At 38.8% G+C, this 12946-nt stretch overlaps 1 protein-coding gene across 3 annotated transcripts in view; it reads right to left on the minus strand.

Annotated features, from left to right (window-relative positions):
* The window catches only part of LOC121975134 (serine/threonine-protein kinase 26-like), a 75008-nt gene that overhangs the window by 18569 nt on the left and 43493 nt on the right, over positions 1-12946 (minus strand). For all 3 annotated transcript variants that reach the window (XR_006110274.1, XM_042526558.1, XM_042526557.1), the window contains exons 12-16: positions 12637-12918; positions 12227-12363; positions 8916-9010; positions 8810-8845; positions 8647-8706 (exon numbers count right to left, since the gene is read on the minus strand). Coding sequence is in view for 2 of the 3 variants with exons in the window: in XM_042526558.1 (XP_042382492.1) it covers positions 8647-8706; positions 8810-8845; positions 8916-9010; positions 12227-12363; positions 12637-12918 (610 nt within the window). In the remaining variant the exon portion in view is untranslated. The remainder of the gene's footprint in view (positions 1-8646; positions 8707-8809; positions 8846-8915; positions 9011-12226; positions 12364-12636; positions 12919-12946) is intronic.

Raw genomic sequence — 12946 nt, forward strand, 5'->3', positions numbered from 1 at the left:
GAGAGCATTCGCCCCCATTTATTATTCCGGTAGAGTATGTGTGTACTCGACAAAGATCCCGTCCACTCGATCACCATCGTATGATGTCAAGTGCACTCATTGTCACAGCTCTACCCACTCATACTCACCATCAGTGTAAGATGGTCGACAGGGGTGACCATGCATCGTTGGCATCATACGATAACGATTTATTGTTCAGGTTTCACGATTTACTTGCTGCGATTTATATGAATCGATTTGATTGACACGGATGTGATTACGACACCTTGATCCGACGACTGCTACCTTTTACCTTGATCCCGTTAGTACGCTTTCTCCTGCTTTTGTTTGGTTGCATTTATCCTTCTCGTATTCGTGAGAATTTACGATTAGTGTTGTCTGTTATTTACTTTATTTTGCATATCAGTTGTACCTGCTGAGTGTTGGACTCACCCCGCCTCCATTGTTGTTATATTTTCAGGTTGAGGTTGTCCGGAGCAGTTCCAGTCGCTAGTCCCCATTGCACGTAGTGCTAGTCCTCTGCTGATCACGAGTAGTTGTTTTAGTTTCTCTTTTGACTATGTTTAGACTTGGTTTGTTTGATACTTGGATATTGTATGGATTCTTATCGTTGATGGATTTTTGTATGATTTAGATTTACTCTACTACATGCCTGCCTGGACGGCAGAAGTGGTGAGTTCATCGGATTTGAGCTTTACGAGTGTAGTTGAGTGGGTTGATTTTGAGTCATGGTATTACTGCTTTGGTTTGCTTATATTTATATAAACTGCGTGGTGATGGTTTATTTACATGTTATTATTCCAGCCGCATGTGGCTGAGGTATATGAGGATGTAGAAAAGTTTCAGATTGTCCGCCGTACAGGGGAGATGCTGCCGAAATTTTCTCGGACAGGGACTCCTCCGGGGAGTGACAATTTAGTGGTATCAGAGCTTAAGTTTTATGATCATTTGTTTTTGTATTTTGGATATTGGGGATAACCTGATACCAATTTATTGGTATCAGAGCGCCAAAGTTTGGCGATAGTTGTTTGATTTTCGTGTTACGGATTTTCGAGATTTGCTATTGTTAGCTGGGTATTGGATGCTACCTACATATTCCTGTTGACTTAGCCAGTAGCGTTTTTATACTCATATCTTTTGGATATTAGGGTACCCGATACGATGAAAATTATTCATTTGGGGAGTTATCATGTTTGATCATTGATGAGAATGGTTTGAGGTTGAGGGATATTGTGAGATCAGATATTGTGATATGTTGATTTCTAATAATTATGAGAGTAAATGTTATGTGGTTGTCTGATGATCTATTACTAGATATTTGTTTTGATGATCTATTAGTGGATAGCTATTTTGATGATCTATTATTTGGGTTATCCTTGATGGTGACATAGTAAGTGTCATGTATGATATTCACAGGTTTGATGATTATAGTTGGTGATCAGATTATAATCGGGTGCTAGAGAGTTTACGGTTGAGTGTGCTTATGAGATTTTAATAAATCTGGTTAGTTGTGATTAGTTAACAGGATGATAAAAAAAAAAAAAAATTGGTTGATATTTGCTTCCTCTGATATTGGATTATGTGGATAAATAATGATTTGATGTTTTGAATGTTAACTTGCTCTCATGGGGAGTAGACACTGATTCATCTGATATTATGTGGACTGTTTATACCCGGTTGGATGACTCAGAAAGTGCATTGGGATATGTGACCCCGCTGATGTAAGGAAGTGTAGAGCTAATTGCTTAACACTTATGGGATACAATCGTTACTAGTGTATACTGGGAGAGTACATTTGGTTTTAAGATATAAAATTTTCCCCATTAGATATAGTCTTGGTAGTGTACGACATTGACTTGCAATGTTATACCATGGTGTGTATATCTTTCTTGTCTGATATTAGTTCCTTTGAACCTAGAGCAGGGTTGTTACTGGATGATTAGGCTGCTCTATTTTGGGTTGCTTTTGATTGATGTATTCATGCTTGATACATATGCATGAATTTTGTTTAGATATACCCGTAAACCATGAGTGTTGGTAGCATAAGGTTGGTCTCTTTGATTGAGCTGGTATGCTGATTTTGTATGTCTATGTTGCATGTATATTATGATTGTTATGTGTTGTAGGAGTCCTATGGTAGACTGCCCATTTGCGAGTAGTATATGTATCCATGTTCTGATATGGTTTGTAGGTTCCTTGTGGATCATGGTTATGTAATTCGATGTATGTATCTGAATGTATTATTGAAGATATCTTGTCGATTAAATCTGAGTTGTGGTATAAGTACATCTGTGGTGTTTTGATGGAGGTATCTTGTCGATTTAATCTGAGTCGTGATATGTACATATGTGTTTGGTGTGGTATCTGAGGTATCTTTTTGATTATGTTTGATTTGTAAGTGCACCTGGGTTTAGTATGCTTTATTGGAAGTATATGTTGGTTATTCTCTTGGCATAGGTGCATATATGTCAAGTAAGTGTTGTTTGAGGTGTATTGTTGATTTTATCTACATTGATTTTGCACACGTGTTCGGTAGGTATTGTTGGAGGTATCACACTGATTTATACCTGTGCTATGAGTATGTTTGGTGTGTACAAATTGGAGGATTATGTTGATCATACATATGTTGTGTGAGCAAGTGTGCCAGGTGTATTGTTGGTAGCAGCATGATGATTCTACTTATGTTGAATGCAGGATGTGGAGTGTATGCATTATGTCATTTGTTAGATTACCCTGTCAACCCATATTCTTATTAGTGGGTGACTCACTACGATGTTGATAGATTTGACGATGAGTTTGATTTGATTGCTGGATTGTTATACCTTTGGCTGCCCACAGTGATATGTGGTTGAGTGATCTCGTGCAGCCTCTAGTTGGATAGTTAGGTGCTTTGGACACTTAAGGACCCACATATTATTGTTGGTTTGTGATAGAGCGATGCTCTTACATATTTTGGATTGTTGTGGTGGAGCGTTATTCCCACCTATTACGGATTGTTTGTGGTAGAGCGTTGCTCCCACATATGTGGTATTTCTTGTGATGGAGCGTTGCTCTCACACTGGTGGATCTATTCTTTGGTAATTTGTATTGTTGGTATTTATATTTCAGACTTATTGTCAGGATCTTATGGTTAGAAATGTCGGTGATATGGACATTATGTGTCATGATTTTACCATTAGGGTTTGGGAAGCCTAGGATGTTTTCAGAGACTTGATGATTTTGGTATTCCCAGGATGTTTGGATCGGTTTCCATTGTCTTTGTTGATGATGTTGTGATCTATTTTGGATCCACGGTGAGTCACGCACATCATCTTTGCATAGTTCTAGAGATGTTTCGATGGAAACGTCTAGATGTGAAGTTCAGTAGTGCGTATTTTGGTTGTCTTATGTGAGATATTTGAGACACACGGGCACCAGTAGGAGTATACCGTGGTTCCACAAGAGATCGAGGTTGTTACTGTTGGGAGTAGACGGAGTCTATAGAAGAGGCTCGCAACTTCCTTTGTTTGGCTCGATATTTCCGGAGATACGTTGAGGGTTTCTCACGGATTGCTACGCTACTTACACGCTTGACCAGGAAAGGCGTGAAGTTCACTTGGACTGAGGATGGCAAGACCAGCTTCTAGGAGCTGAAACGGAGACTAGTGTCGACTTCGATTTTTTGTTTTTACCTTCTGGAGAGGACGGATTTGTCCTCTACACCGACGCGTCTCTACAGAGTATGGGTGCTGTTCTAATGCAGCACGGTAGAATATTCTCATGCTCGATAGTTGAAGGAGTGAGAAGAAATACCCGCTTTATGATCTAGAGTTGGCTATTATTTTTGCCTCAAGATTTGGCGGCATTACCATGATATTACATTGAGATTCTCACCGACCATCGTAGTCTCAAATATCCGCTCACCTGTAAGGAAATTAATCTTCACGAGATGGATGGAGTTCTTGAAGGATTATGATTGTATCATTAGCTATCACCGGGAAAAGCTAATGTAGTTCCCGATGCACTTGCGGAAGTCCAGAGGGACATTAGCTTGTCACCGAGTTGTGGTCATGGACTTGATTCAGGTTTCTCGAGTTAGACCTTGAGGAGCAGGGACCAGAGCAGGGTATTCTTGTTACCATAGTTGCTCAATCACAATCGTGATGAGAATCGAGAAGCCCATTGTTGGGACCTCATGAGCTCAAGACGAGGCGTTGGTCCGTCTATTTATTGCAGAGAGTGTCGAGGCACAGATCGCCAAGAGTTATCTTGCCGACCGAGTCGGAGACTCTTAGAGTTCTCCATTCGTGTATTTCTACGAGTTTCACCCACGAAAGGGGTGAAGAAATTGGCCTCAAAGGTAAGCTAGCTCCATGATATTGGCCCTTCGAGATCTTGGAGAGGATCGGAGCGGTATACCGACCGGCACTACCACCGTCCCCAGCGCTCACGATGTATTCCACGTATCTACGAGGAGATACGCACTGACCCAACACACGTACGCGATATTCTAGTTCCAATTCAGCCTGACATTACTTATGAGGAGATTCCGGTACGGATTTTGGACCGGAAAGAGCATCAGTTGCGGAACAAGACTATCCGGCTGGTTAAAGTCGGATGACAGCATCATTCGGACGAGGAGGCTACATGGGAGCTCGAGAATACTATCCGAGCACGATATCCTCATCTTTTCACTTAAGGTATGTGATTTAATTTACCGTTCAGCATTTATACTCTTTGCCTGTTGTTAGTATTTGCTAATGGTAGATAACGAAATTTGGAGACCAAATTTTTATTAGTGGGGGAGAATGTAAAATACCGGAAAAATGACGGATAATGATAAGGGAATTTTCCATAATTTTTGAAAATTTTTCGGAGCTCGTATGGACGAGTTAACGGGGATAAAAAATGGGGCCCGAGAAAAGCCTGTTTAGGCTACCCATTTAAGTGAGGAAAAGATTTATTTATATATTCATTTTTATTTCTTATTTAATTTCTTTTCCTCCCCGTTACTGTGCCGTTCCTTTTCTTCCCTCCCCGCGCGCGTGCAAAGTCTTCTTCCCCGACGCCTTTCTCCCCAAACCGCCCGACGATTCCTTTCTCCTCCTCTTCCTCACTTCCTCCACCGCCGCACACCCCCTTTCTCTCCTCTCCTCTACCTCCCGATTCCTTTCTCTCCTTCTCCACAGCAGCGACGCCGACTCCACAGCTCTAGCGTCGGCCACCGCGTGCCCTAGCCAGCCCCGACGCCACTGTCGGCACCGATTCCCCAGCGCCGGCCGTCGTCGCCTGTGCCCTAGCATCGCTGGGTGTCGCTCCTCAACCCTCGCGTCGGCCTCTCCTCTTCCTTCTCGAGCACTGCCCGATTGCCGCTGTGCCCTAGTTCCTTGTCGCGGCGCCGACGCCCTTATAAGCTTCCTCTCCTCTGTCGATCTCTCTCCCCTGTGCCCGATCCGCCAGCATCCGAGACCCCCCAGTTGATACCTCACCATGCCCTAGATCCCGATTCGTGGTCACCGTCGCACAGAGCAGTGCCGACCATCACTGGAGATTGCTTGCTTCCGTGCCCTAGCGCAGGCGTAGATCTAGCCACTAGAAGGTATAGTGTGTCACTTTGTCTTTGTTCATCTTCCAACCTAACCGCCGGTCACTATGTTGATTCGACGAGTATGCTGGTTTCAGATTTAGGTCTACAGGGACCATCTTCTTTGTTTCCCCGGTGTTCCTTTGAGTCGTGCCCTAACACTGCCTTGCTGCCCTCTTTTGTGCCCTGGTACTGTACTGCCGAGCCAACAAGGTGAGTGGGTCGTATTTGGAACATTTGGTTACATGCTTGATTTCCTTCTGATCTGGTCCGCAGGTGTAGGGTTTCGGTGGATCAGTGATTACGAGGGTAGTCTTGTGCTGTGGGTTTTCGTGGATCTGGCAGTCATTGATTTCAACAAATTCCAGTAGCTTCTTGTTCTTGAATAAGGCTGTGATTTGAGGTAAGGCATAAGGATTTGATGTGTGTGTTGAATTAGGGCTAAATTGGGTAAAATGCTATGATTGATTATCCTTATTGCAAGTCCTAATTCGAATGGAATTAAGTTTGGATTCTTGATCCATTGGTGGATTGTGGATTAGGTTTATGCTATTGTGTTAATTAGGGTTTGTCCTTAAATTAGTGTGAGAGATTTTTATTTAACAATTTATAGGAATTAGCTGAATAAAATGTATATGTATTGGTGACACAGGACTTTGACACGAGACGAGTATCTCGACGTCGGATTTGGACCTGATACGATCCTTTCTATTGGAGGCGGGTACTTTGACTTATGTCATTTGATATGCATAATAATGTGTTTAACATATAGCATGATTGTGTTATCCATCTGTTTCCGGTTGGTCACTACATGACTTATTACATGTTTGCTTGTTTACTCGTTATGCACTGCATGTTACCATTTACCTGATCATACATGCTTTAGGTAGTGACCCAACAATATGATACATTATGTTCAGGACCTAGGGTTTATTTGATACTCTATCTGTTTATGTACCTTCCATCTGATACATTGACTTGTGGTACACCTTTTATTTATGTATGGATCTTGCTATGCTATTCATGATATTGCCATGTTTAGTGTCATGCATCATCTTGCATGATTGCATGTCGATCGTCTGCCCATTATCGAGAGCGATCGCCATACGATTCTGACACACCACCACTCCGGGTTAGTGGTATATCGACAGTGTGTGCGCTCACTGTTTGGTCCGTGGTGACTCAGTAGCCGGGCATGGCCCGCCTGCTCGCTTGGTTTAGTGTAGCAAGATCAGAGCCGATGTGCGCTGACTTTTTGCTCCGTTGGTCGGCTCACGGCCGTCTCAGTGACGCAGCCGAGTCCTGTCATCGCAGAGGAGATGAGAGCATCAAGGCCCCCATTTATTATTCCGGTAGGAGTATGTGTGTACTCCGACAACATCCCGTCCACTCGGTCAGCAGTAGTGATGTCGAGTGCACGGTTGTCACAGCTCTACCCACTCATACTCACCATTGTGTGAGATGGCTGGCTGGGGTGACCATGTCATTGGCATCATACGCATAATGCATTTATTGTTCAGGTTTCACGATTTACTTGCGTTTATATGAATGATTGACATGGATACAGGATTATGACACCTTCGGTCTGACGACCTGTTACCTTTTTACCTTGATCCTGGTTAGTACAGTTTTCTCCTGTTTTTGTTTCGGTTGCATTTATCCTTCTCGTATTCAGGAGACTGTACGCATGATTAGTGTTGTCTGTTATTTACTTTATTTTGCATATCAGTTGTACCTGCTGAGTGTTAGACTCACCCCGCCTCCATTGTTGTTATATTTTCAGGTTGAGGTTGTCCGGAGCAGTTCCAGTCGCTAGTCCCCATTGCACGTAGTGCTAGTCCTCTGCTGATCACGAGTAGTTGTTTTAGTTTCTCTTTTGACTATGTTTAGACTTGGTTTGTTTGATACTTGGATATTATATGGATTCTTATCGTTGATGGATTTTTGTATGATTTTGATTTACTCTACTACATGCCTGCCTGGACGGCAGAAGAGGTGAGTTCATCGGATTTGAGCTTTACGAGTGTAGTTGAGTAGGGTTGATTTTGAGTCATGGTATTACTGCTTTAGTTTGCTTATATTTATATAAACTGCGTGGTGATGGTTTATTTACATGTTATTATTCCAGCCGCATGTGGCTGAGGTATATGAGGATGTAGAAAAGTTTCAGATTGTCCTACAGGGAGATGCTGCCGAAATTTTCTCGGACAGGGACTCCTCCGGGGCGTGACACCCATGAGCAGCACTCGCATGACGCAGAGGCATCGCGCGATGTTTCCAACGCAGCAGAGTCGTCTTGCGGTCCTTCCAGCGCCACCGGAAGCATCCCACGACGCCTCCACGCCGCTTCCGACGACGCAAAGGCATCAATCGCAAGCGGATGGCAGGCGAAATTAGTTTGCATGTTGTGTCAGTTTCACTTCCTCACCAGAACAATAAATTTCGGCGGTTTCACGTAGCATAGCTTGGCACTTCAAACCCTGACTCAAATATTTGTATTGTTCACGTGTAAAAAATAAATTAGAAGTAATCATGCCAAACTCACTTAAGCTAGACATCTATGATCTGTGCTAGATAGATATTTATACCTGAGTCCTAGTAACACAGATTATTTGGGGCTTAGAGCTGGTTTATTTTGTTTGGATCAAGATCATTTTATGTTAGCCACGTTCTTCTTTTAGCACCATCTCTAACGCTATTTTTTTTTGTTGTTGTGCATATATAGCTCACTACTCAACCATACCATAAAGGACATCTGCTTCTTAATCATTCTACAATGGGTTCAAGGAAATTCTAAACTATCTGGATACTCTCTTTAATATATGTTCCAGGATGTTGATAGAAATGTCTAATATAAACCGTTTTGATTATAATGTTGAAAGATATGATGTTATTACTTTTCCTTGATGCTACATAAATTGCATCTTTGCTTAATAAGAAAAACATTACAAGAGATGCCATGAGGAATTTATAAGGAAAAATCTATAGAGTAAATAGCATCTCCATGGAATATGAAACTACCATAAACTGAGAGATGCCAACAGGAAAAGAAAAAAAAAACCAATAGAACACTGATGGCATACCACTGGCTTTTGATTAGTTAACCAATCGTCCATGCTGGCAGATTTTCTTAAGGGGGATTCCTAAAGAAGGGAAGGAGAAACAACAAATGATTTGTCAAGGTTAAATGTAGATGATTACAAAATTGCATTATTCCATGGAATATGATCTAAATCTTTTATGTACCTGGGTTGACCTTGAAATGTTACATAGTGGCAAGTCCTAAATGTACAGAGATTTCAATATTTAGTAAAACCATGAAAATTAGAATGAATAGTTTGCAGCATCTTACCTTCACAAGATCCACATTTTCTGATGTAACTGAAAATCGTCCTTTTATTTGAACCACATTAGGCTTGGTCTTGTCCTCCAATAAGTCTCCACATCCTGTTCATGTGAAAACAAAAAGGAAGAATACGTATTACATTTGGGAAATTTCAATTATTAGACCTAAAAGATTCGCTTCTAGAAACACTGCAAATATCCTCATGAGAAAACATCCAACAACAAAACAACAACAACCAAGTCTTATCCCACTAGGTAGGATCGGTTATATGAATCCTTTTACGTCATTGAGCTCTAATCCCTACTATATCATCATCTATACTTAAATAAATTTTATCTTGTTTTATTGTTGCTAACCAAGTTGTTTTTGTTTTCCTCATTTGATGTGTGTTTGTCATAATTTCATATCGCCTAACTAGAACATTTTTTAGTCATTTAAGTACATGTCCGTATCATCTTAAACGTATCTCAAGTTTTCCCTCAATAAATATAACTCCAACTCTTTCTAATGCTCTCATTTCTTATTCTGTCCATCCTTGTATATCCATACATCTACCTTAACATCCTCATCTCTACAACTCTCATCTTTTGCTCATGTGCTCGAATTATAGCCTAACATTCAGTTTCATATAACATAGCAGGTCTAACTGCGATTTTGTAGAACTTTCCTTTAAATTTTAGAGGTACTTTACGATCACATAAAACATTCGACACTCTCCTCCATTTCAACCATCTTGTTTGTATTCTATGTAAGACATCTTTCTCAATACCTCCATCCTCTTGCAAAAATAATCATAAATATTTAAAGCTCTAAGTTCCAGGCAACTCGTCATCTTCTATCTTAATAATTGTCTCATCATATCTAATATTGTTAAACTTAAATTCTATATATCCTGTCTTTATTCTACTACACCTAAAACCTTCCCTTTTTAGTGTTTCCCGCCAAGATTCTAATTTAGTATTTAATCCTTCACGTGTTTCATCTATCAAAACAATATCATCAGCAAACAACATGCACCACGATACTGTGTCTTAAATGTATGCAGTGAGTTCGTCCATAATTAATATAAAAAAATAGTGACCTGATCCTTAATGTAACCCTATCTTTATTTCAGTTACTCCACCTGAAGTTTTTAGTCTGGTCGTTACATCCTCGTACATATCCTTAATTAGTTCAATATATGTTACACTAACACCTCTCTTTTCTAGAAGGAACTCTATCATAAGTTTTTTCTAAGTCAATGAATATCATGCTCCGATATTTTTCAATTAGTTGTGTAATAAAATGTATAACTTCTATTATCGACCATGTAGGTATGAATCCAAATTAATTTTCAATCACCGTGATCTCCTTTCTTAATATTTTTTCTATTACTCTTTCCCAAAGTTTCATAGTATAACTCATTAGTTTAATATTCTTATAGTTTGCACAATTTTTCCTTATTCTTATATAAGAGAACTAAAGTACTTACCCTCTATTGATCAGACATTTTTTTCATTTTCAATATTATGTTAAGAGCAATGATATGCTCAAAGAAAAAAACTCAAGGAAAACCTCAAGGATAGACACATAAAGTCATGGCCCACCATATCACTTTTTGTGGGCCCCATCACTTTATGTGTCTATCCTTGAGTTTTTCCTTGAGTTTTTTTCCTTGAGCATATCATTTTTCTTATGTTAAATAATTTTGTAAGTCATTCAATAGACTGTTTCCATAAGCACTTCCATACCTCTATCGGAATATCATCTGGTCCAAAACTTTTCAATTGAACATCTCATTTCTACTTCTAAAGTTTGAATTCTATAATAAATATTTAAATTTCTATATTCATTTGACCTACTTAAATTACATAAGTTAAGTTAGTCACCAAAATTTTCATTAAAAAGTTAATAAAAATACCTCTTTCATCGTTCTTTTATTTCACTATCGTTTATTAGTACCCTATTATATTCATCTTGAATACATTTTATTTGGATAAGAACTCTTGTCTTTCTTTCTCTCACTTTAGTTATTCTATAAATGTTTCATTCCCCTTCTTTTGTATTCAATTTTTGATATAATCGTTCAAAAGTTTCATATTTTGTTTCATTCACTACTTAGCATTTTTTTTTGCTATTGTATGTTTTTTAAGTTTTTCTCGTTTTTACAAATATATAATTCCTTATAAGCTATTCGTTTTTCCTTCACTTTCTCTTGCATTTTCTCATTCCACCACCAAGATTCCTTACTCAATGGTGCATGTCCCTTTAACTCACCGAGTGCACTCCTAACTACTATTTTTAACTTTGATATCATCTTATCCCATATCGTATTAGAGTCATAGTATATTTCACCTAATGCTTGTACTACTACGTTCTCCTTAAATATATTTTGCTTCCCATGCTGTAACTTCCAACACTTAATTCTAAAAGTCATATATACTTTCTTTCTATTAATAATATAGTGTATATCCAACACTACTAACTTATGTTGGATAATTAAACTTTCTCTAGGGATAACCTTGCAATCTTTACAAATATTTTTATCCCTCTTCCTAACCATAAGAAAGTCAATTTGTAATTTATTATTCCCACTTTTGAACATGACCAAGTGTTCTTCTCTTTTCTTAAAAAACGTATTAGCTAATATAAGGTCATATACTATCGCAAAATCCAATATAGTTTTTCCTTCTTCATTTCTCATTCCAAACTCATAACTCCCGATATACCCTCATATTCCTCATTTTTCATTCCAACATGTCCATTTAAATCACCTCCTATTAAAATCATTTCATTTGGCGGAATGTTTTGTAATACTTCATCTAGGTCGTCCCAAAATCTTGATTTGGTAACTTCATCTAATTCTACTTGCAATGCATATATGCTAATTACGTTCATAGTTTCTTTCGCCACTATTATCTTAAGAGCTATAATTCTATCCCTTTTTCTAATTATTCCTACAACTTCATCCTTTAACAAACTATCTACAATAATACTCCATTTCTAGTTTCTCTTTCCTGCATATCATAACTTAAAACACGAATTCTCTATCATCTTTGCCATCTCGCCTACTCATATTGTCTCTTGTACACATAAAATACTAATTTTTCTTTTAATTATCGCATCTACTACATCCATTGATTTACCTATGTTCCATATTCCAAATCTTAGACCCTTAGTTTTTCTATAATATTTATTCTTGTCCAACCTATGGTGTGAGAACTTTTTCCTATTTAACACTACACCCAAGTTCCTAATGAGAAAACATAAGAGCACATAATTGAATATAGAACAAATGTCAGTCATGGAAAGTTAAATGTACACCAACTATTACAAACCTGTTGATGAACGTATGGGAGCAGATAAGCTGTTAGCCGAAGCACGGTTTGGAAGCATTAATGGACCACTGAGATTTGCCACTTTGCATGTATCACGTATGTATCTCTCAGCTCCTTGCTGATTGTCATTTTCAAACCTAGCAAGATAGAGGCAGAAATATTCACATTTTTGCATGAGTATATAACTTGTAAACTGACATGATCATTTCAACGAAAACAACCAAAAAGAAATCTGAATATTAGCACATCATCACAAAACAACAATCAACATGGAAAAGGTTATAGTTCCATTTGAATGAGAAACTTCTGTCAAAGCATCTACCTTATAACATAAGAAGAAAAGAACATTTCAAAAGAGTGCCATTGATTCTTATTTGTAATCAACTGAATAAAGAAAACCAATGATTAACCTTTCCAAGGAATGTCCTCTTTCTGACACTGAGGTGGCAGGCATGCGTGAAGATACAAGTGGACCACTATAAGTTTGACGTTTCTTTCCAATTTCAATTTTCTTATGATTGGGAAGTGTATCTGGATTTGATGTTGATGGTGCAGAATCACCTTTCACTCTGCAGTTATCATATCGATCTAACCTTTCCTGATTACTAGCATCAGAAGAATCTGTTTGCAATATCTCATCTCTTGTATTTGAGCATTTTGTCTCAGAGAATTCTGCTCTATGAGTACTTCCTCTGCAGAAAAAAAGGAGCATGTGCATTA

Source organism: Zingiber officinale, chromosome 4B (genome assembly GCF_018446385.1).
Source record: "Zingiber officinale cultivar Zhangliang chromosome 4B, Zo_v1.1, whole genome shotgun sequence".
Classification (NCBI taxonomy): domain Eukaryota; kingdom Viridiplantae; phylum Streptophyta; class Magnoliopsida; order Zingiberales; family Zingiberaceae; genus Zingiber; species Zingiber officinale.